The sequence below is a fragment of the Lynx rufus genome, unplaced genomic scaffold (genome assembly GCF_022079265.1).
Source record: "Lynx rufus isolate CCGP_SWC_20201006 ecotype Redwood Valley unplaced genomic scaffold, mLynRuf1.p SCAF_18, whole genome shotgun sequence".
NCBI lineage: Eukaryota > Metazoa > Chordata > Mammalia > Carnivora > Felidae > Lynx > Lynx rufus.
In genome coordinates, this window is record NW_025814832.1 from 21452207 (window position 1) to 21476690 (window position 24484).

The 24484-nt window shown below is 45.1% G+C and overlaps 1 protein-coding gene across 1 annotated transcript in view; it reads left to right on the forward strand.

The window, feature by feature from the left end:
• CA10 (carbonic anhydrase 10) overlaps positions 1-19067 on the forward strand; it is a 453082-nt gene extending 434015 nt beyond the window's left edge. The window contains exons 6-9 of the mRNA XM_047080971.1: positions 188-260; positions 14263-14417; positions 16295-16469; positions 19045-19067. Of these exons, the coding sequence (XP_046936927.1) occupies positions 188-260; positions 14263-14417; positions 16295-16469; positions 19045-19067 (426 nt within the window). The remainder of the gene's footprint in view (positions 1-187; positions 261-14262; positions 14418-16294; positions 16470-19044) is intronic.
• The last annotated feature ends 5417 nt before the right edge of the window (positions 19068-24484 follow it).

A 24484-nucleotide genomic window follows, 5' to 3' on the forward strand; every position in this document is an offset into this window, starting at 1 on the left:
CTTCTTTCTCTAGACTGGGATTTCTTGAAAGCATAGTCTGTGTATTTAATGTCTGAATTTCCAGCCACCACGGTGTTTGGCACATGGTAGGCACTCAGTAAATATGAATGAATAAGTGAATGCATGGAGGCAGTGTTCATCCTGGGATAGTACTGCCCAGTCATTAATATTTTCTTTTCTCTCCTAGGTTTCTGATTCATCAAACCCATTTCTTAATCGAATGCTCAACAGAGATACTATCACAAGAATAACATATAAAAGTAAGTTTGGTTCAATTTCCTATACAGCAACTATTCTATAAAGGTTAGTCCTGTCTGAAGGCAGAAAGCCAGAACTGATGATCTCAGAGGGCCTCTTTCAGCTTCATGATCCTTTAATTCTCTAGAAAGTCACTCTGGAGAGTCAGGGTTGGCTAAGAAGCAGCTCATTTCAAAAGGACGTCCCCGGGGTGTCTTTGTCATCCACGCCTGTCTAAGGCGATAATGATTATTATGATGATGGTCATCGTTATCCCATGGATTGGTAATGAGCTGGGGGACTCCACTAGCTCACAAACTCCACCATGTCAGCTGGCCACATTTGGGGCTCTGCCAGTTATGTGATTGAAAAAGCATTCACCAGGTAGTTTGGATCCCACCTCAACATTTCCAGAGCTGGACCACATCTCCCTCTCTCTGTCACTGAGTCCCATCTCCCTCTCTCTGTCACTGAGTCCCTTTTCAGGCCAAGGCAGGGTGGCATCTTTCTTCATTGCTATGTGTGATCTCCTGCTCTAGAGGACTCTGTCCATTTCCATGCCTTCAGGTTTCTAGAATGTTTTTCTCCCCAGGATCCTTAAGCAGAAAAGAAAGAACATTGCAAAGTTGAAAGGGGAAGAAGGAAAAGGGAACTATTGTGTCTCCCAGAGCAATCCCAGAAGTTGCAGGGTCTAGGAAAAGTTATACCTCACACCTCGAGATGAAAGAAGTAGGACAGGAAAAACTATTTTTTAAATGAATTAGGAAGGAGCAGAAAAGTGGGATTCAGGTCCTGACTTTGTCCTTAAGCAAGGAGCCTCTTCATGTTAACTCTGTTCCTTCATCTATAAAGTGAAGAAGTTCAACTTCAGGTTTCTAGGGTCCTTCTGGGTCTGGGATTTTGAATTAAGCAATAGGTAGATCATGACTTCACCGAAGTAAAAAGCAAAATGCAAACATTCTTATACCCACATCCTTGCGGAGCACCCTTTCGCCAAGCCAGGAGCTCAGCTCTGTCTGCTGTTTCTGCTTCCAGTGGTGATGGGGGAAAGACAGAGTGAATGCTTTCGGGTCTCCGTGGACTGCTGGAAGGAGAGTATGGAGAACCCTTCCCTCATTCATTTATTCACGCATTCAGAAAACATTTTCCACACACCTGCCCATGACAGACACCAGGCAAGTCTCCCGAAGTATAAAAATGGCCAGACACCAGCCCTCCCCACAAGTGCTCACTGCCAAGTCACTTCCATATGAAAAGGTTGGGGTGTGGGGCAGTGGGGGTGACGAATGAACTTGGAGAATCACAGTCCCCCTAGATGGACATCACCTGGAAGAATGAGTTGTCTCCAAAACCTACCCGCCCTTCCTCACCAGAGCCCCTATGGAGTCCTCTCTCAGTATACACTCAAGTTACTCATCTAAGGAAGGCGTTTCTATTTTGTGTGCAAAGAGCACATTTTATAACTGCCCATAAAATATTATTAGTCTTTTAACTTTTTTTGATTAAAAAAGCATGAAAATTAAGTAAAATGTTTTCAAATAATCTTGAATTTGCAGTTTAGAGACCGTGAAAAGCCATGAAATCACACATTAAGCCCCAACACATAATCTAACAGATTGCTAGCTGCAGAGTCACTCATTAGTGGGACTTTCCTCCCCCAACCCACCCCCAGCACAGGTCTGATTAATATTAAGTGATGTGGCTGCTGTCGAAAATGAAACCCTCCACGGGGGTCTGAGCTACAGAAAGGTGGCCTTCCTCAGGAACTGGTACCAATCCTTGTGCAAACAAGGGGCTGGAGAGCCAGGGGGACAGATCTTGTCGGGACCAATGACAGATGGCCCTTTTGTGGGTAAGGGAAACTTCAGCTTCATCTGTTTTGAATGAGGCATCCCTGCTGACTGCCGCCCCATCAGCTCCGTGGGGATTGAGAAGGACGACTTTGACAATAGCTGAAGTGGATCACAATGTGAAAACCCAAGACCTTCATTCAGTTGTTCACTCACTCCACAAATATTTACTGAGTGGATCCTAGGTGCCACAAGATAGATCAACAGGACGTGTTTTCTGTCCACAGGGTCCTCACTCTAGGTCGGGAGACAGACATACGGTAGTGCATTATAGAGATTTATGTAACAAACATAATGCAAAAAAAAAAAAAAAACTGGAGAGAACTCTTTGGGATCATGGAAAAACTGCCCAGAATACATGGCAAGGGTGCACAACGCAGGTGCCTTTAAAATAAGGACTGAATCAATGAATAACTTTGCTGGAGAAAGAGAGGTGTGGAAAAGGGGGGGGGAGGGGAGAGAAGAAAAGAGGGAAGAAGGAAGGAAGCAAGGGAGGAAAAAGAGGAAGAGGGAGGGAAGGAAGGAAGGAGGGGGGATGGCAGAAAGGAAAAAGAGGGAAGGAGGGAGGACATTCCAAGCACAGAGGGCCACATCCAAAGCAAGAAGAGCATTACAAGGGCTGTGAAGGGTTCAGAGGAAGGAACTCTGCCTTCATCAGCTGTCCATTGCAGCGCCCACAATAAACATGGGTTAGGCTTGAATTAATAGAGGAATGAGTGGCCCCTGCAGTGTTAGTGACAGGGGCAGAGAGAGTGACAGGAGAGGTCATTTGGGTCCAGATATCAAAGGGTCTTGATGCCAGGCTGAGGAGTTTCTGCAGAAGACTGATTTGCATAAACGCCCTCACCCCTAGAAATGCAAATGGAAGAGAGTGGCAGCATCCCCTTCTCCTTCTGTCCCTCATAATCTATCAGTCACGGCGAAGGGAAGAGAAAGGGAATGAAAGCAAGATAAAGAGACCCCACATGGGGAGAGGTAACTGCTTTTGGCCCCATAATCACAGGTATTTGTGCTCTTACACTCTGGGCAATAATGGAGGCATTCCCAGTAGCACCTTTATCAGGCGCCACAGGGATAATGATGGCCCTACCAGTGGGAATGACCTCGACGCCGCTATGTGCAGGACACTGTGGCCAAAAGGGATTGATTTGCTCAGCAGGAGAGCGCCAGCACTCTTCCATCCGCTAAACTCTCTGACGCAGCCAGCCTGTGGAAAGTTGGCCTGGTAGCAAGTGGGGGATGTTCTGAAGCAGGAATCATTTACTAGGAAGCAGGCAGTGGGTGGGAAACACAAGCCTGGAAGCCTCCCCAGAGGCTCTGGAGACGTGCTAGCATCAGCCGCTGAGTTCCAGTGGAGACACCACCACCTGATCAGGGACATCTATCAGGCTACCCTGCTTCTGTACTTCTAAGTAGGATTGAAAGAAATCAACCCCTTCCCCCACTGCCACCCAACCACACTCCCCAGGGACACATGACCCCGACCCACACCCACTCTCCCAACCAGCCCATTCTTCTGCTGCTACTCAAAATGACACCCCAGCATAACTTCAACTTGCCCCACTCACTTAGACATGGTACCCACTCCACAATGTGCTGAGTATCAGGAGTAGGGAAGCGACACTGAGTACCTTCAACATTTCGGGCTCTGTGCTAATAGCTTTCATGCAACACCTTACCTAGTGTTCCCAAAGTACCCACCTTCAAAGTGGGTATGATTTGCTATCCCAGTGTACATATGAGGAAACCAAGGCCCAGGAAGTGAAACGATTTGACAAGAACATACATCTAGTAAGTGATTGTGTATGTCAGCAACTTCTGCATAACAAACAAACATTCAACAAGCAGCATTGATATTTCCTGCTGCAGCTTGGGTGGCTTGGCTGTCACTTCTCTGGGATTCAGGAAGATACCCATGGCAAGTACTTCTGATGGTGGAGGTCAGAAATGTGTGATGTTACTTATGGTGTAGGCTTGAAACTCACACACTGTCACTTCTATCCAGTTTTAACTGGCCAAAGAAAGAGACATGGCCAAGCCCAACCTCAGAATCCTCCCATGGAGGTGGGGATGGGAAGGGAGTGAACATTCCCTGAACAGTAATCTGGTCCTCCATAGTGAAGGAGCAAGGATTCAAACATAGGTCCTCCTAAGAACTTTTCTATGCCCTCATCTTCCCATCATGCTTCCTCTCTAGGGATAGAGAAAAACCTTACCTCTGAGGTCTTAGAACTAGTTGTAAGGCTGATCCTTTCACATTGCATGAAACTCATCAGCATGTTTTTTTCTTAATTCTAACTTTGGTTCAATGTCAAGAGTCCTCTCCTCGCTTTTTGCATTTGTTTCTACTTGGAAGGGACATAAACTAGCCACAGAACTTGTGGGCACATTGAAAGTTCAGGTGATGGGCATTGAGGAGGGCACCTGTTGGGATGAGCACTGGGTGTTGTATGGAAATCAATCTGACAATGAATTTCATATTAAAAAAAAGAAAGAAAGTTCAGGTTCATTCTATCCTAAGCTCTCTGCAACTCTTGCCTATGCCTTGGCATGGGACCACCAATGGAAATCAGCATCATCCAGAAGGACACAGCAGCACTGCCATCATTGGCAAACAGAGTAACCAGAGAAGGCATAGACATTTGTTCCAGATGGGGGTCAATCTTCCCCATCATTCTTTCTCTTGGAGGCCATTGTTAGGAGAAATCAGTCTAAGACTTTGAGCAGTGACACCATCTGCTGATAAGGATCACTCTGGTCGCTTCATTGGAAGGAGACAGTAGAGGAGCAAAGGTCAACATTGGGAGATAACTTGCAAAATCCAAGTGACTTGACAATGTCAATAGTAATCCCAGGCCAATGTGGATGGGGTGGTGAGAAATGCTTGGGTATATTTTGAAGGAAGAACCACAAGATTTCTTGATAGATCAGATTTGTGATATGAGGGAAAGTGAGGAACCAAGATGACTGTAAGGCTTTTAGCCTGAGCAACTGAAGGGAGGACACTCTCATCAGTGGAGATGGGGAAGACTGAGATGAAGCATATTCGTGGGTGGGGAAAGGAATCAGAATTTTCTAATGTGTTAAGCTTGAGATGTCTATTGGGCATCCAAGAAGAGGTGTGGAGTGGGCAGTTAGATATGAGTCTGGATTTCAGGAGAGAGAACTGAAGATATAAATGTGGAAGTCATTGGGATCCAGATGGCATTTAAACCTGGGTGAAATCATGAGTGAGAATAAATAGAGAAGAGAGGCGGGACATGTCCTCATTTTTGAAAGAGCAGCTCAAATCCCCATGACTTAGGATTGCAAATCATTTCTAAAAATATCTTTTAAATCCCACCCTGGAAGAGGCTCTTGTGTGTCTGTCTCATCAACTAGCTAAAGAGGTGCAGGTGAGTGGGAGCAAGCATGGAAGCACAGGGTACAATGACCACAAAATGGCAACTATTTGCTTGAGTTGGTCACAGATTAGAGGACTCAGAAAAAAGGAATTGTGCAAAGTCATTCTATTGAGCCAGTTAAGAAAATCAATGCCAGGGAAAATAGGTAAAAGACAACCAGAAGGAAAATCTTACCAAAAGGACTAGAAATTTTGGAAGCCACATACCATGGTGGTGAAACCACCATACTTAGAGAAAGGAACGTGCTCTCGTGAAGAGAGAGAGAACTGAGCAGACCTGGGCTCCTGTCTCTACCACTTCCTTGGCTGTGCGACTTCAGGCAGTTTTTATAACATCTCTGAAATTGCGATTTCCTCGTCAGTAAAAGGAGGATAGACTGATATTGAGAGGGTTGGGTGAGGATTAAGCAAGGTAGTCTGTTGCCTAGACAATGACTGGTGTAAGCTAGCTATATTATTTTGTGTGTTCCTAAATTGTCCAAAGGACAGGTGGGAGAAAGATCACTATGAAGCCAAATAAAAACTATATTCACAGTGAATACAGTGCTGGGCACACAATATGGCTTACTTTAAGCAAAGGACAGCTCCTGTATATGAAGCCATGCAGTGGGTAGTAATGGCCTAGTGACGTTCTACTTTCCTTGGAAGCTTAGATTTCATATGTCTGAGCAAATCTTAGAAAACACTCTCACGAACCCAGGCCAACAATGGAAAAGACCAGCCTGAATTAATTTCAGGCTGAATTTAGAAGGTCTTCTAAAGAAAATCCATTTTATTAAAGTGAAATTCCCCTTCAATAGATTGAGGGTCAAGACCGGAATCATGACATTGAAAAATGGATTTTCTGAATGGATTTTCTGGAGGAGATATCAGTAATTTATGCGAAGTATTTTAATTTTTTAATGTAGTATCGTGTAAGAATGCCAATATCCCTCCATTTTTCTTGTGTTAATTAATTAGCAGCCCCAATTACATAAAAGGTAACATTCTTATCATTTTAGTATCCACCTGACTTCATCAAGCTGGCGTTATTTTTTTAAAAGCGATTTTATGATATTTTCAAGGGTGAAACCAGTAAACTAATGGAGTGCAAAGAGCCTTCTTAAATTGAGAACAGGGAGTAGTTATTAGAACATTACGTATAAATGAAGGCTTTCTTCCGATGTCCTAGGACAGAGTATCATTTAGATAGCTTCATTCTCTCTCACATAGTCCATTCATTTCATAGATTGTAAATACAGTACTGAATTTCAGCCCATTATGAATCCAAAAGATCACAGATTCCAAACTTTAACAGTTCTGGCTGTTGTCCTAATATATTTCCTCCAAGGAAATAAAGACACACAACCAAAGGCATTTAGAGGAGAGATTTTAAACATGGTGATTTGACGCACAGTACGAGCCCCTTAAAATACTGTTTTCAGTCTTTCTTGCTTAAAACTTTGCTTTGGTCCCCTACCCTGACCCCGGGTAAAAGATGAATGCATAGGAAAGGAGAGACCAGCTCGTGACTGCCTTATACCTCTCAGCTCCTTGGGAAGTGCTCCAGGCACCCGCTCCTCAGAGGGACGCAGTGGTAAATGTGATGAAATATCACCAGGGAGTTTAAGCATATTGCTCCTGGTGCCTCTCTCTATGCTTAATTGAACTTGTACTTTCATTTCAAAAGAATGGCTTTGGAGATGTTGTCACAGAATGAGAAATGCAGCACACTGCTTGCCATGTTGCAATCTAAGCAGTAACTCAGGGAAGCGAGGCACAGAAAAGGAGGGGCTTACCTCCATGAATCCAATTCTTAGAGGCCCTGTTTTTCACTGATTGTTTGTATAAAACAAAAAATCGTATGACTTTATTCTTTAGTAATTGCCTTTTTTCATTTCACTTGGATTTGCCGCAGATTATGAGAGGAAATGTCATTCCATGTGAGAAAATTGCCGAATAGTTCCTTATTGATCAGAAGCAAGCCCAGGATCGATCTCTGGAACCACCATGCCTTTTTCTCATTGGCATCATTCTCTTTGAATGGGAACTTCATAAGCAGGGACCGGGTGATGTTAAATCTCTCAGTGATCCACATAAGTAAACACGACACATTTAATAGAGGCTGCTGTTGGAGCTCAGATGAAGGGAACGATTCCCCCACTATGTAGTCCTGGGTGTGTCATCATCATACATTTTACTTATAAAAATAAGTAAGAAAAAGTCAGCTTGAGAATTGTATCCATGACCAAGAACTCAGTAGAAGATGAATCACAGATTCAGCAAGGGCATGTCATAAAATTAAAAAGCACAGCTGTTGACTTCTCCAGTCATTTGAAAGAATAAAATCGGGCTATGAACCGCATGTAACTATTCTATACCTATTGAGTATCCAAGGGGTCTTCCGGTACTATAAAGATATAGCCGACACATTAAACATTACAAAAGTTTGAGCTACTGAGGGTAAATTTGTTTGGGTAAACTTGTTTATGTTTATCCCACCAAATACACCAAGCAAGTCTCCTTGGGGAAAAAAGAAGCTGTAAAAATGTGGCCTGGGGTTCTCAAACTCTATTCCATGAAAGATGGAACCCTGACTTAAAGGCAGCCTGAGGCAGAGTGAGAATTCATGAGGACAAACATTACATGTTAAATGCATGCCAATTTCAGCAATGTAAATACAGGGTATAGACGTGTTTGGTGTAGAAACACGGTAATGCCAGCTGAAGACTGGCACTGGTCTCTCACCCTGATATCTTGGGGTGTGATATATATGGGAGTAAGAGTGAGCAGTATGTATTTAAGCTAATGGTACGAACTGGAGCCTCAGAGATTTTTCTCCATCATCTGACAAATGATATTTCCTCTTCTTCCTTTAGTTTCTGCCCAGCACCATTACCAGGTGGAGCTGCTGGGCAGAAACGATTTTTGCTGATTCATCCCATCAGTGTTTGTTGAGCACCCACTATGTGGTGGACCTCATGCTGAGGCCTGGGGATTCAGAAGTAAAAGACAGAAGCCCTTCTCCAAAGGCTCACAGGGTAGTGGGGACGTTTAAATAGTAAGTTATTCTTGGCAAGCAGAGTCAGCAAATATGGTGGAAAATGAACCACTAACCCAGCTGGGGAGAGTCAGGAGACCTCAGGGAGGTCAAGTGTGGTTATCCCGGGGAAGTAGTCATCCTGGGTGAGGAAGCTGTACCCAGTACAGCATGTGCCAAGTACAAATCTTCCTCAACTTACCGTGGGACTGTGTTCAGTAAACCCATCATAAGTTGAAAATATCCCAAGTCAAAAATGCCGCTAGGGGCACCTGGGTGTCTCAGTCGGTTGAGTGTCCGACTTCAGCTCAGATCATGATCACTCAGTCCATGAGTTCAAGCCCCGCATCAGGCTCTGTGCTGACAGCTCGCAGCCTGGAGTCTGCTTCAGATTCTGCGTCTCCCTCTCTCTCTCTGCCCCTCCCCCACTCATTCTCTCTCTCTCTCTCTCTCTCTCTCTCTCTCAAAAATAAATAAACATTGGGGCGCCTGGGTGGCTCAGTCAGTTAAGTGGCTGACTTCAGCTCAGGTCATGATCTCACAGTTTGTGAGCTCCAGCCCCGAATCACGCTCTGTGCTGATGGCTCAGAGCCTGGAGCCTGCTTCAGATTCTGTGTCTCCCTCTCTGTCTCTCTGCCCCTCCCCCATTCATGCTCTGTCTCTCTCTATCTCTGTCTGTCAAAAATAAACATTAAAAAAATTTTTTGAAATGCCGCTAATACACCCCACCTACCCACCATCATCACTTAGCCTCGCTGACCTTAAACATGTCCAGAATACTCACATTATCCCACAGTTGGGCAAAATCATCTGACACAAAGCCTATTTTATAATGAAGTGTTGATTATCCCATGTAATTTATTGAATACTGCACTGAAAGTGGAGAACAGAATATAAACGGTTGTATCTGGGTACAGAATGGTTGGAGGTTACCATTCTGGGTACAGAATGGTTGTTTACATAACCTCATGATCAAGAGGCTGACTGGGAGCTTCAGCTCGCTGCCCAGCATCATGGGAGAGGATCATACTGTATATCGCTGGCCTGGGAAAAGATCCAAATGGACAATTCGAAGTATGGTTTCTACTGGATGAGTATTACTTTCACACCATTATAAAGCTGAAGAATCATAAATTGACCCATCCAAAGTTAGAGACCATCTGTACTCAAAAAGCGTGATCTTATTCTTCAAACAACTCTGAGGCAAGTACTCGGTCTCAGTTAGTCTGGGCTGCTGTCATAAACTACCACAGACAGGTGGCTTACAAACAGATTTACTTCTGACAGCTCCAGAGGCTGGAATTCCAAGATCAAGATGCCAGCCAGCATGGTTGGATTCTGGCGAGGACCCTGTCTTGGGTTGCAGAAATTTTGTTGCGTCTTCACATGGATGAAGGGGTGAGAGCGTTCCCTGGAGTCCCTTTAATAAGGGCGCTAATCCCATTCGTGAGGGCCCCATCCTCATGATCTAATTATCTCCCCAAAGCCCTGCCTCCTAATACTGTCACATTAGAGGCTAAGACTTCAAGATACGAATTTGGGGGGACACACACATTCAGTCCATTGGTTACCCCAACCATCTGCGTACTACAGATGTGAAAACTGAGGCTGGAGTGGTTACCTGCACATCCACGGCCACACAGAAGGTGAGCAGTGATGTCAGCACTCTCCAAGACAGGTCTGAGTCCAGTCCTCACACTCTTCACACTCAGTCTTCCCAACTTCTGTGGTGTGAGGAAATAAAAAGGGCAAAAGGTGGAGCACCTGGAGGGCTCAGACAGTAGAGCATGTGACTCTGATCTCGGGGTTTTGAGTTCAAGCCCCACGTTGGATTTGGGCTTACTTGAAAACAAAATCTTAATTTCAAAAAGGTCAAAAGGTGAAGGATGAATATTAGCAAGATTCGTGGAAAGAAAGCAGCAAAGGGGGAGCAGGGGAGAGTGGAAGCACCCACAAGCTGACTGAGTTCTCTCACAGAGTGTTGCATCTCTCAGGGATGTGGGCGAAGAGGAACCTCCTGGCAGGACGCCAGCAGGTGGAGTTGGGATACAGGCATGCCAGTGTTTTGGAAGCACACTGTTACCCTACTGTGTGGGTTAAATTCACTAACAGGGCGTCTTGCTCCTAGCCTGCCCCCACCACCACCACCCACACACACCGACACTTTCCTCCAACATGGACGCAACACAGAGGCTGGTGACAGTTTCAGAGAAACATAAATGTTCTTTTTCTTATTTCCAGCCATGCCTGCAGTGCTACTCATTCTGCTGCCTCCTTCCTTCCCTCCTCTCCACCGCCCCAAATAAAATAAAATACAATAATAGCAGCACGCTAGAGTACCCAATATGCTCTGCGTGCAAGCTTGGTTAAACAAATCGCATTGACCTTTAATAAAGATGTGCCGAATGCTTCCTTCTCTCATTCAGTATGTTAATCTTCAGGCCAAACCGCCATCAGAGCAAGCATCATTAAGTGCAGATCTGATCTTGCCACTCCCCTGCTGTAAACCCTTCGGTACCTCCACATTGCCTACAGGATGAAGCCCAAACTCCCAATAGTGCAGAGAAGGACCTCCCGGGTGTGGCCTGTGCCAGCAGCCAACTTCATCTTGCACAACACCCCTCCCTCCCTCTGCACCTGACCAGCACTCCAGCCCTCTTCCAAGAGGAGTCTCTCTCTCTCCATCCTCAGTTCTTTCCCTACAGTGCCGTTGACACTCACCCCACTGGCAGCTACACTGATTACCTCCTGTCATTCAAAATGCAGTTCGGGTCAGCTCCTCCATTAATACTCTCCTGAGTCCCACCCCTAGGCAGAACTGACAACCTCTCAGTGGACACAGTACAGATATATGTCACTGTCTCTGTGGCTCCTTGCTACATTCACTTAATTACATCCTGCTCACCTACTCTTAGCTTAGTGCTTGACATACATTAGGGGCTTAAGAAACAGTGAGAGCCAAATAATGGATATTCAACAGAAGCTTACTGTGTTGATGCCTGATCTGACTCTCAAGGACCATCACATTGACATGTGCTCTGGACACTATGGCTTTATTAGAGAAGCATCTGACCATACAGGGCAGGGTACAGATCCAGTCCAGCCATACTCCAATCATTGCACCTCTCCTGGGCTTGTCCTGATTCCTTCGTGTTTGGATAGGAAGGTAGATACATTTAAATGGAAACTGAAAAAAAGTCCTTTCTCCTAGGGTCGGTCTCCAAATCCAGTTTGACCTCTCTGTCTGTCTTATGGTCATTTTGTGGACAAAGCTCTAGAGATGTTCAATTCCCCCCATCAGGGTAGTCAGAGCAGTTGGGGAAGGATGAGGGAAACGGTGGTTTTGTTTACATCATTCCAAACCACTGAATCAGTTGATTTGTTCTTAATTCAGTTGATGAGGGAAGGAGCACTGAAGTTCAAGTTCCCTTGACAGAGATGACTCTTTCTTATCAGAGAAACTTGAGTGAGCAATTTCTGGAGATGCAGAAGGTAGGGGGCCTCTGCCCAGGAAAATGGATTAGCATCTTTGATGCTCTCAGGATCAGAAGGTAGGAACAGGCCTGACCAAGGTGCACTCACCACCACCTGATAGAAGAGCTCACATGTATTTATTTTGCCATTTGTTGTCCGTCTCCTCAATAAAATGAGGGTGGACACTGCATCTATCTTGTTGACTGCTCTATCCCCAGACCTTAACCCTATGCCTGGCACAAAGAGGTGCTTAGTGAACATTTGTTGAGTGAATGAATGACTTTGGTCTGGAAGTCAGGAAAGCTGGCTTCCAGTTCACACTCTGAAGTCACCAGCAAGCTCTGTGACCTTAGGCATGTTACTGTGCCTCTCTGATCTTAAGCTTCTTGTCAATGAGGAGTTATTATCCGCCTGACCAGTTTTACAGGTCACTGTGAGTTTCCAGCTGTATATGAAAGTCCTTTTTTTAGCATTATATGTGCACAGTACTAAACCTGAGAGATGATGTCGACTATTGAAGAGTTAGTCCTTTTCCACTGGGCATTAGAAACGTGGATGAGAGGATCTAGGAGGACTGGAGGAACCAGGCTCATCCCTCCACCTTCCAGGCACTGGGTTCCTGTCGTGCATTCTCTGGGCCTCCTGGACTGGCCACAGTGGTGGACACTTATGATAAACTGGGAATGCAAGACCCCTGGACACTTAGATCTGGAATCACCAGGATAGAGAGGGCAGTGGAAGCCATGAATGTAAATGGTCTTCTCACTGTAGAGTGAGGGGGGGGGGGAAAGCCTTGGACATGTCCCCCAATAAATGTCAACACAGAGAGAAGTAGGTGGAAAATCAGGAGCCAGCAACAGAACCTGAGAAGGAATGACCAAAAAAAAAAAAAAAATAGGAATACCAAGCATGGCATTTTGGAAGCCAGGAGAAGAGAGTAAGAGTGCACGGAAAGAAGGGGAGGGATAATAGAGGATAGGAGTGAGAGAGGCTCATTGGAATTTGTGGATATTTGAAAACTTCAGTACATTCAGTGTTTACAAAGTACAACCAGTGTGTTGAATTTAAAAATCAGAATGAAACAAACCAAAACGGCAATTGTTTTTAATTGATCGAGGTGCTTATTATCCTCTTGTTTTCTCTCTTTTTTCCATGTAGTCTGATATATACTTATGTCACTTTTATAACTGAAAAAGCATATTTAATACTAAAATACATATGAGTGTGACTACCTCAAATACGTGTAAAAAGAGAAAAGGCTATGTACATGGGCCCGATAGAGAGGAGATCCACAAAAATGAAATCCATTGTTGAACTTAACTGTTGAATCTCATGGTAGGATCTGGCCTGATTTGCTTTTCTTTCTAAAAGTGTTTTCTTAACGTCCTTTTAATTGAGCAATGTAAACAAATAAGAATGGTGACCAGGCGATGTTTCAATAGGTCCTGAAGCCTTTAATTGTATATTTCATTATGACTATAATGCTATGGGTCTAGGTCTCAGGGGCCATCACCACGGACTTGGTTCTTTCCTGTGTCCCTGTAGTGACCACATTTCTGTTCGCCAGTATTCATTGCCCCCATCCGGTTGGAGAAATGTGCTTCTTTGAATCCCCGATGTCAACCTTGACCATGTTACTTCTTGGGCTGCCAAAGTGTGAGCAGAAGTGACATGTGTCCCTTCTAGGATGGAAGTTTTAAGAGACAACATATGCTTCATCATGCTTGCTTTCTATCATTGCTACTCACAGGGGTCTTAAATGGCAGCTGCTCTATGGGCCCGAGTCCCTGAGTGTGAACAGCAGTGACATGGAGGCAGCTCCCAGCCAACCTAGGGTGAACATGTACACAAGCAAGAAATAAACCTTTGTTGTTTAAAATAACTGAGATTCATGGGGCCCCTGGGTGGCTCAGTCAGTTGAGTGTCCAACTTTGGCTGGGGTCATGATCTCACCATTCGTAGGTTTGAGCCCTGCGTCAGGCTCTGTGCTGATAGCTCAGAGCCTGGAGCCTGCTTCAGATTCTGTGTCTCCCTCTCTCTCTGCCCCTCCCCTGCTCATGCTCTGTCTCTCTCTGTCTTGAAAATAAATAAAACATTAAAAAATTTAAAAATAACTGAGATTGGGGGGGTGGGGGCAGGAGGCTGTTCATTACTATAGCCTGTCCTAGCAGATGTGGTCTTCTGGAGTCTGAAAAGAAAAAGAAAAAAAAACAATTATCAGCAATATCACACTTTCTCAAGAAACCTAACTGTTAAATCTTTCTTATTTTCTTCTCTAGATGATGCATATTTACTACAGGGACTTAATATAGAGGAACTATATCCAGAGACCTCTAGTTTCATTACTTATGATGGGTCGATGACTATCCCACCCTGCTATGAGACAGCAAGTTGGATAATAATGAACAAACCTGTGTACATAACCAGGATGCAGGTGAGCTTTTCCGGGGTCTTTTAGCTCATGGGGAAGACGGTATAAAGACCGACTGGGTTTGTGGAGCGCCTGTTCTATCAGTTTGCTAGGACTGCTTCAATGAAGCATCGTAGACTTGGTGGCTTACACAACAGAAATGTACTGCCTCACAGCTCTGGAAGCTGTAAATCCAAGATCAAGGTGTCAGCAGGGTTGATCCATTCCAAGGGATGTAAGGAAGAAACTGTTCCGCACCTGTCCTTCAGGTGGGTTGCTGGCAATCTCTGGTGCTCCTTGGCTTGTAGAAGCATTGCCCGCTCTGCCTTCATCTTTACATGGCATTCTTCCTCTGTGTCTCTGTACAAATCCCCTTTTCTATAAGGCCACCAGTCATAATGAATCAGGGCCCACGTTATGACCTTAGCTAATTACATCTGTAATGACCCCATTTCCAAATAAAGTCACATTCTGAGGTGCTGGGGTTAGGACTTCAATTTATGAATTCTGGGGGTACACAATTGAAATCACCACACCTGTGTTTGAAGAACCAGCCTCTGAAAAGGCTTAGCATGAACTAATTATAGATAGAACCATCCCACCTGTCTGAATGAGAAAAGAGAGCAGGGTTCCCAAAGTGTGACAGCTGTGATGTTCAGACAGCAAGTGAGCAAAATGGATATGTCGAAATATGTTTGAAAAAGCTGGATTTAAAAAAAAAAAGTTAAATAGATTTTCTTATTGGGAAACTTCTCAGGGCCTTTAAATTGATAATACATGGGTCCGTCTCCAAGGGAAGGCACGGGATGTTTAGCATTTCACGAACCTATTTGAATGTGGGATTTTTTAGAGCACCTCACCGGACTAGCATTCCTCTGAACTGCATGAAAACCAGTGGCCACGTGGTGCCAGCTTTGCTAATGGCTCAACTCTGTGCTCCTAAAGCTGTCACCCCCACTTATGTGAAGGGAATACTCCTCCTCTTTATAACAAGGGGGGTAAATTACATCTGTTCGAGTTTGGACTTCTCTGATGGTGAGCATCTATAAAAACTCAAAAGGAAGATAGATGAGCAAAGGAAGTGGAATCCAATCTCCTTATCCAGTCTCCTTGACAGAATATGTTCTCACAAGCCAACAGTCTGAACCATTTGAAGGCTCTGATCCTATCTGTAGTGATTCGGATTCTTTAGGTGACAAGCCACCCCCTCCAGATGACTTAAACTTAGGGAAAATGATGTATTCAAGAGATATGGGGGCATCTCATGGAAGTTGAGATCAGAAATTGATGTCAGGAATTCACGAGAAGTCCATCCTCCCTGTTCTTCTCTGCTCCTTGTTGCACATATGCTTTATTCTTCTTTTCTGTTGGAGACTCTTCCTTTGCTTCACAGTCCTGGGGTGGAACATGGTAGAAAATGCTCCAGTCCAGCCACCTGGTCCTGATAATCACAGAAAATGAACCAGATTGATCCAGCGTAGTGTAGCTCCGACCCTGGGACCAATCACTACCGTTTGGCTAATACCCATGTGGGGGAATGATTCCTTGAATTAGTGAAAGTTATCAAACCATGAGGTGTCAGAGAAAAAAAAGGACACTGGAGAACAACTAGATAGATTTCCTCCTTTGACAGAGAGTGTACTTGAGGATAAGAGAGAGCAAAAGGACTTGTTCAGAGCCATGTATGACCTAGTCAGATAGAAGCAAGGCTCACTCCATGCACGGAGGCATCAGTGGGCCTGCAGCACAACTGAATCCATGAAACAAGGGTCTCTGCAGGGCTCACACGCCCTCTCCCAGGCAGCCAGTACCACCAGGCGTGGCCACAGTCTACGCGGTCCTCCTTTTTCCCTAGTGCATTTAGGAGAATGGGTTGGACTCAGCTGTGTCTCTCTCCACAGATGCATTCCTTACGCCTGCTCAGCCAGAATCAGCCATCTCAGATCTTTCTGAGCATGAGTGACAACTTCAGGCCTGTGCAGCCGCTCAATAACCGCTGCATCCGCACCAACATCAACTTCAGTTTACAGGGGAAGGACTGTCCAAACAACCGAGCCCAGAAGCTTCAGTATAGAGGTGGGTGCAGTGGCTCCGAGGGCAGTCGACCCCAGCCAGAGCTCGTCTGGCCCATCTTGTTTAGGCTGGCTCTTAAAGGCCTGGTGTTAGCTCCCAATATAAGAACCATGATTACAAATGACGATGAGACCACCACCTTCCATTGTATCGTGTTTTCCTGTTGGTAAAACCTATATATCATTAGAGATAGAGATTAGAGAGAGAGAGAGAAAGAGAGAGAGAGAAAGAGAAAGAGGTAGAGATAGAGAGAGATATTAGAGATAGCAATAGAGTTAGGGATAGGGATAGGGATAAATAGGGAAAGAAAAAGAAAGAAAGAGAAAGGAAAGATAGAGATAGAGAGGTGAGGCAGGGGCGCCGGGGGTGGGGGGAATGCTCAAACCTTCAAATCCCTTCTGGTTCAAGCAAGACAGCATTAAAAAAAAAAAAAAGGAAAGAAGGAAGGAAGGAAGAAAGTTTTATCGGAGCCCAAGTTAGGACAGCTGCCAGGTATATACAATCTTCACAAAGAAGAGAGTGCTCCCATGAAGGAACATTTGGTGTAGGGTTATATACATTTTTTATATAAATAGTTACAAGTCATTACACTAAGGACATTTCCCAAAATTGCAGACCTTATTTAAGCTTCTAGAATCTACAGTGCCATATCACTTTAAACTTATGGGAACCAGGGAGGTTTTTCTCCTTTTCCTATTTCTTTCAGTTTTTACTTAAATTCCAGTTAGTTAACCTATAGTGTAATATTAGTTTCTGGTATATGGTATAGTGATTCAACACTTCCGTACGTCACCCTGTGCTCATCACAACAAGTGCACTCCTTAATCCCCGTCACCTATTTCACCCATCCCCCCACTTACCCCTCACTTACCCTTCCACGCCCCCCCCCCCCCCCCCCCCGCCGCTCTGGTAACCATCAGTTTGCTCTCTGTAGTTAAGAGTCTGTTTCCTGGTTTGCGCCCCCCTCTCTTTTTCCCTTTGCTTGTTTGTTTTGTTTCTTAAATTCCACATATGAGTGACATCATATGGTGTTTGTCTTTCTCTGACTGATTTCGCTTAGCCATAAGGCAAGGTTTTTATTGCCATTTTACCAAGGGCCCAGCGAGGCTGATTTTCCAGTGTTATTTGTTAGAACAGGACAGCTAGAAGCCTTCAAGTTTTTAGCTATGTGCACGGTGGTCTCCACCCACCTTTCCCCAAAAGGCAAGCAAATGTTCTGGATGCCAGGCCAATGGGATCCAATGAGGAACTATGTGTGAGCACATCGTTTTCCAGTGCTGTGTTTCTAGAAGTGACTATTATCCCAACTAAAGAGAACATTTAAGATGACTCCTGCCTCCTATAACCCTGTTGTCCATATCCAGCTCCCTCTCTTCCCTTATGCATGCTCAGTAACTGCCAGCCGTTGTGGTAAACCCTCAACATGGAAAGGAAGATGGAGACAGAAGAAAGTCATGCAGATGCCTTCAGCAGGGAATCCACACACCTGAGCTACAGGCCTGGTTCTGTCACTACCAAGCCATGTAAACCCAACAGTCATTTCCCCCAGGGCCTGGCTTTTTTCATGACAGTCCCTATACCATCTACTTCATGACTTGTGAGGAGCAAATGAGAGCCTGGGTGGGGAAGCCCTTTGTAGCAATAACGTGCTGCCCAAATATGGGAGCTACGGATGTTATCAGGCAGCTTTTAGAAGCAACTACCACTGCTGCCCTGAGGTCCCCCACTTGAGCTCTCCTGCTTCCCCCACATTTCCCTCTTTTTTCTCTGTCAGATACATGCAGAGTGTCCAAACTACAATTTTCTGTTCCCTTCTAGCCAGAACTACCAGAAAAATACTCAACTCATTCATTGAACCTTCCTTTATTCAACACCTAGTTGTTGTGCACCTACTAGGTGCCAGGCACATACATAGCTAGGTGATGGGAATACAGTGGTGAGGAAGACAGATATGACCCATGCAGAGCTTACAGTCTGGAGCAGGGATCACAAACTTTTTCTGTAAAGGGCCAGCTGTTAAATACTTTGGGCTTTTGAGTCATATGGTCTCTGCTACACTCTTATGTTGTAGTGTGAAAGCAGCCATAGACATTATGTAAATTAATGGGTGTGGCCATGTTCCAATAAAACTTTATTTACAAAAACAGATCACAGGCTGTATTTGGCCCATGGGCTGTCATTTGCCCACCCCTGGTCTCGAGCACTGCCATTCACTAGAGTTTTCTGTGACTATGGAAATGTTCTATATCTACATTGTTCAGTATGGTCACGACTAGCCACATGTGGCTGTCAAACATTTGAAGCGTGGCTAGTACGATGATACACACTAAATTTTTAGTTTTATTTCATTTTAATTAATTTTAATTAATGTTAGCCACATGTGAGTGGTAACAAACGTATTGGAGAGCTCAGGCCTAGAGGTTTATGAGGATGTGGAAGAGGTAGTTGGGATACATACATACAATTCCCAGAACTGTCCCTTCCCCTTTGGAGTAACCCCCCCCCAAACTTCATTCACATTAATTCAACTATGCCTTGTTTTGTACTGTGTGTGTCTGTGTTTTTTTTTTCTTTCCAGTAAATGAATGGCTCCTCAAGTAGGGAACAAGGCCAAGAAGAATCTCAAGAAGAAATGCTACAACTGTGAATTGATGTAACCTAGATACCCCTTCTTTCTTCTCTCTCCTTCCCTCCCTCAAGCCTCATCCACTCTTTGGATTGGCCCTTTCTTCATGAAAAGTGTCTGCAACACCATGCCAGAGGAACACATCTCTTAGACACACCCACCAACACACACACACAAGCACTCACACACACACATGGACACACGCAAACGTATCCACACACAGACACACTTACATGGCCTCCAAGATGGGAAGTCAAGTTTCAGAAAAAAAAACAGGCTCATTCATAAGAGGTCTTAGAAGAAAATAACCAGTTAACCTGATTACAATTTTGATACTGTTTTCCTGAACTAATAAATCTACCCAATGAGACTTTTCAGCCTTTGTACATACAAAATTCTTCCAAAAGAGAGAGAGGAGGAAACACAGCTCCGACAGCATCAAGTGGACTTTGTTCTTGGCATCAAGTGATCTCGGGTGGTGTCCTAGGATCCTCTGAGGGTGCTGGTGACAGGTGAACCAGGACAAAGTTGGCCAAGGACACTTATTTCTAGATTATGATTCTTCTGTTTACTCAAAAATTTAAAAAGAAAAGGACAGACATTGAAGAGATACACATTGTATATATATCACTGCAGACTATAAAGAAATGGAATTATTTCCCCTCTTTGTCACATATCTGTAGTAGGATTTGCCAAGATCAGAATCGATCCATTCACTGTTTCTTGTTTTCCAAAGGTCATACATTGTGTTTGGTTATTGTTAACAGCTCAATAAATGTGTTTAATGAGTTCATTTCATTTTTCTGGCTTTGGTCTGTTCTCCTTCCTTACAGGCGAAGCCTCAGTTCCATGCAACTGCATTCTTTGATTTCACTTATTCCTTCATCTACCTGTTCCGTTCGTTTGCAGCCAGTTTTTACTGAGTTTGTGGCAATCAGGAATGCATTTGCTAAGCAAGTATAACTTTAATTCCACTCCATGGCTCGATCATTCATACAAGGTGAGCTTCAGCCTGAGATAGCAGGCGACAGATTTCTTGCGTTTCAAAACTGCCATCCCCCCTGTGATGTTCCCTTGAAGGAATGCACTTTGCCTTGTAAATTCCTGGGAAGGGGGTGTCTTTTCTCTCCAGGTGCAGCCGGATCTCACAAAATACAAACGAATGCCTTTCTTTCCTTGTTTATAATGGTCACTCACTGTGTTTGGTTACTGTCAAGAAATCAATAAATGTGTTTAACAAGTTACCCGGTACCCATGTCTGCCTTTATTGAGCAGGAGGATGCTCCCTGCTGAAGCCTCTGCATCCTGCTGTGTCTGTGAGCAATTGCGCTGTGGCTGGCAGGGCAGCAGAGCCTCAGAGCAGCCTGGCTGGCCATTCCCAGAGCCGGGTAATTAATACCCTGTTGAGAAAACATATAAGCTTAGCTGCTGGAAGGGAAGATCTGGATGTTCGTTCAGTGGCGAAATTAAAAATAACTCGCGTCTCTCCTTTCTGTCACGGTCTCCTGAAGGAGGGAAGGCACAGGCATAAAGGGGCTGTGCGAATGGGAAACTTCGCAAACACATGGGAAGCTTCAGCCAAGTGACGCATTAGCCATATTAACGACAAAAATAAACAAACAAATAAAAATAAGAACAGCCAGATGGCTCATACTTGAAATAATACGCTTAATTGAATTTTTTTCACTTTTTACACCAATGTTAGTTAGATGGTGGCCTTAGGCGTGATGACATGTGAGCCTGTTTCCAAGCAATTGTATTTTTCCAGAACACCAAATCTGCAAAGGTTTAGGGTAGGCAGGTGGCAGCTTGCTGCTTTCTCTCCGAGTCGGAACCTTCCCTAGCCAGCAAGGTCAGGCAACGTTTCATATAGTGGTTGGGGAATATTGGTAAATCAACCAAACTTGGCTTCAGACCTTCACTCTGTCACTTGTCTGCCTGCTGTGTGACCCTAGGCAAGTTGCTTTACTTCTCTGATCTGTATGTTGAGGATGCTAGTAACCGCCTCTGTGAGGTGGGAGGCTTAAATGCAACACAGCTCCTTTAAACAGCTAGCCCAATACCAGTGACGGTTCTATACATGGTGCCTAGAGGCCACGTGTGTGGCTCCCCTGTCAGGGTTTCTCTGGACCATACCATACCTCCCTCTACAAGGAGGGGTCAGCACCAGTCACAAAAAAGCCATCAATTAATACCAAACAAGAGTAACAGGTACCCCGCAGACCGCATATAGGTAAATGCCTGACGTGTGTCAGGGCACAGAAGGAGCACCAATGAGGAAGAAAATGGGCCAGGGCTTCTAGACTCTGTTCCATTACTAGCATCCTCTGTGATACAAATCAACTCCCCTTCCTGGGACACTGTCCTTATCTAGAAAGAACGTGGGCATGGCAATCTCCCATGGCCTCTCCACTGTCATTCCCTAACTCTGCTCTCATTCAGCTCTCAGTCCAGGGAGAGCAAAAGAAAACCCAGGCCTGACACCGTAGGGTCCCTGGGCACAGGCAGAATTTCACTCTGGCCACACAGAACCGGAAATGGAGTGAACTCACCGGTCTCCCAGCTCCTTGGCCCCGTCCCAAATGTGCCTTCTCCCCACTCACCGGGTTGCCCAAACTACAAAATGGAAATAGAGGCACTTTGCCCTCAAACCATGTGGAAACAATAAAGATTAGCTAGATTTGTACCACTCTAAGGGAAAAAAAATAGAAAAATTTAAAAATATCAAAAAGCCCGTGAGAGTTGACCTGTAAAGCCATGAAGAAACAAAAAAAGATTTATCCACGTGAAGTGCGTGGGTGCTCAGAAAGGAGGTGGCCAGCAGTTCTGGGTTGCGGGCAGAGCTGCAGGCTTACATGCAGGGATATGCATGCCATGCCCGAGTTCCCTCCTTGGCAAAATGGGGAGGGGAGGTAAATATATGGAGAAGAGAATGCTGGGCAAATTGCATGAGAAAAAGAGAAGACCTGGTGTGGAGATCCCCAGTGCCCCTCTCAAGGACACCTTCTGTGGTGTCCAACAGGATTTAGAGCCTGGTGCCCACCTCCCTCGGTAGCAGTTTGGTTTCCATGGTGACGCCGGGACAGCCACAACTCGCTGCACTAAATGTATCTGGAATGTAACATGGAGTTTGGTCAGGAGAGCAGTCCTCCATCGCAGCCCATAGGCACCCAGCTTAGGCCGAAAGGTTTGACTGAGAATCCTCAATTAACATATGCCAGCGCCCCCAGGGTGGGTCCTTACCCTGCTGGACCCCAGAGCACTCATAGCTCAGGAGAATGACTGTTTTCCTCTTCCAGAAAGCCTGAAAGTAGGACCCGCAGGAGCAGAAACTCACTTGGACATCATCCACCGGCTGGCACGGTTGAACATAAGGAAACACCCCAATAAAGTCTACCGTGGGCTGCACGTGTCCTGTGGGCCAAGCCCTGTGCTAAACAACTTACAAATGTCATTTCGCTTCACCTACACAGAGACCCGCCAGATAATCACCATTGCTGCTGTGTGTTATAAAAGCAGAAACTGCACTTCTTAAGACTGGGTGACACAGGGTCACACAGCTCACAAACAGCAAAGCCAGACCCCGCTCTTTTAAGCCAGTGGTTCTCCAAGTGTGGCCCTTTCAGCATCACAGGGAAACCGGGTGGAAATGCAAATTCTCAGACTGCACTCTAGGGGTAGGAGCCCAACTGCGTGTGTTTACACAAGTCCTCCAGGTGATTCTGGGGCTCACTCAAGTGAGGAGCTACTGGAAATTGCTCACTTCCACTCCCTCCTACTCTGGAGCCTCCAATCTTTGTTACACACTAGACTCTCCTGGGATGTTTTAAAAACCTGTTTGCCCAGGCTGCACTGGGTACGACTGAAGTCAGAATGTCAGAGTGGAAGCCAACTGTTGGTGTTTGTAAAAATCCCCAGATGATTCCAACGTGCTGCAAAGTTGGGAACCACGTGCCTGTCTGAAGGACCTGCTCAGAGAAAGGCTTGCCTGTAAGGTGCGTCCGTGGGACCCCAGAGACCAGTATTATCTCATCAGTCTTCTCTTTTCGGAATCACATCCCAATCTTTGTGCACAGTAACTTTTTTGGATGGTCTCAGAATGTCTCCGGGCCGTTTTCCTTCCCCAAATTTTCAGTTAACCAGGTCTAGCATTTGAATAACAAATATCCCTGTTTTAAATAAGAGAAGCATCAGTATTGAAATACTGGCTTGACACCAGCCTTCCAAAACCCACTCTAGGTGATCACTCCTGATGACTCAGATCATAGGTAATGTTTCCAAGACTTCAGACCATCATGAATGAATGAAAACAGGCGGTGAGTCAGGAGACCAGATGTTCAGAAAGATAAGCTGGGTGCATAATTAAGACACAGGCAAATTATAGCCTTGTCAGTTCCAACGTCTTGGTGTCTCTTCCATGCAGTGCTCTCTCCCCGCAGCCCTGCAGCCCTGTGACAAGCCCCAGTCCCTGCCCTCATCTTAGCCCAGACCACAGTAACATCCACTCAGCAGATCCTTCAGTCTCCAATCTCCCAATTGTGAAAGACCCTAGGCCAAGATACACCCCCAAAAATATCCACACTCTGCTCTCAGATCAGGGGAATTTGAGTCCACACTGCGGGGGAGGGAGGGAGGGAGGATAATCTAAGACACTTTCCAGGAGAGAGACCAAAACACAAAGCTAAGCAGATAATCCGATGGGGCAGCACTCCAAACTAATTTAATAAACAGATTCCGGGAGCAATGCAAGAGGACACGTCCTGTTTGTCATACCTGGAATACAGATTAGAAAGCAGAACCCAGGAAATCGGCTCAGCTGCTCTTCATAGGGTGTCTGCCATGGGCAGGGTGGGGAGGAAGAGATTGAGAGTCATAGCCTGACTGAGACATTTCCAACACATTCCCAACTCATCAGGATCAGTGAACCAAAACGAAATCTCCAACCAGAGCACATCTCCAAGATGCCCACTTCCAATATTCCCCACTTGTTTTCAGGTTGAACATTCAACTTCTGGAGCAAAGCAGGCAAATCCTTCCCTTGATGGATTCTCAGCAGATGCCTGCAAATTCGTAGCTCAGCCTCCCAACCTCTGTGCGGGTTATCCCTCAGCTTAGAATGCTTTCTGGTCCTTCCTCACCTGTGGAAATGCACACCTTTCAAGAAACCCAGGTCAAATGCTACCCCGGGCATCCCTGATCTCCCCAGGGAAAATTTCCTGAGCTCACACAGCCTGATTTTATCTCTGATTCACATGTACTTCATTCAGGTCTGTATTAGAAAATACAGATACAGAAATAGATGTGTGTGGTGTATAGAGAACTTCATGTGGTTCTGTATTTTCCTATCTTCCCATGCCACTCCACAGTTCACCAACATTATCCCTTCATTAAT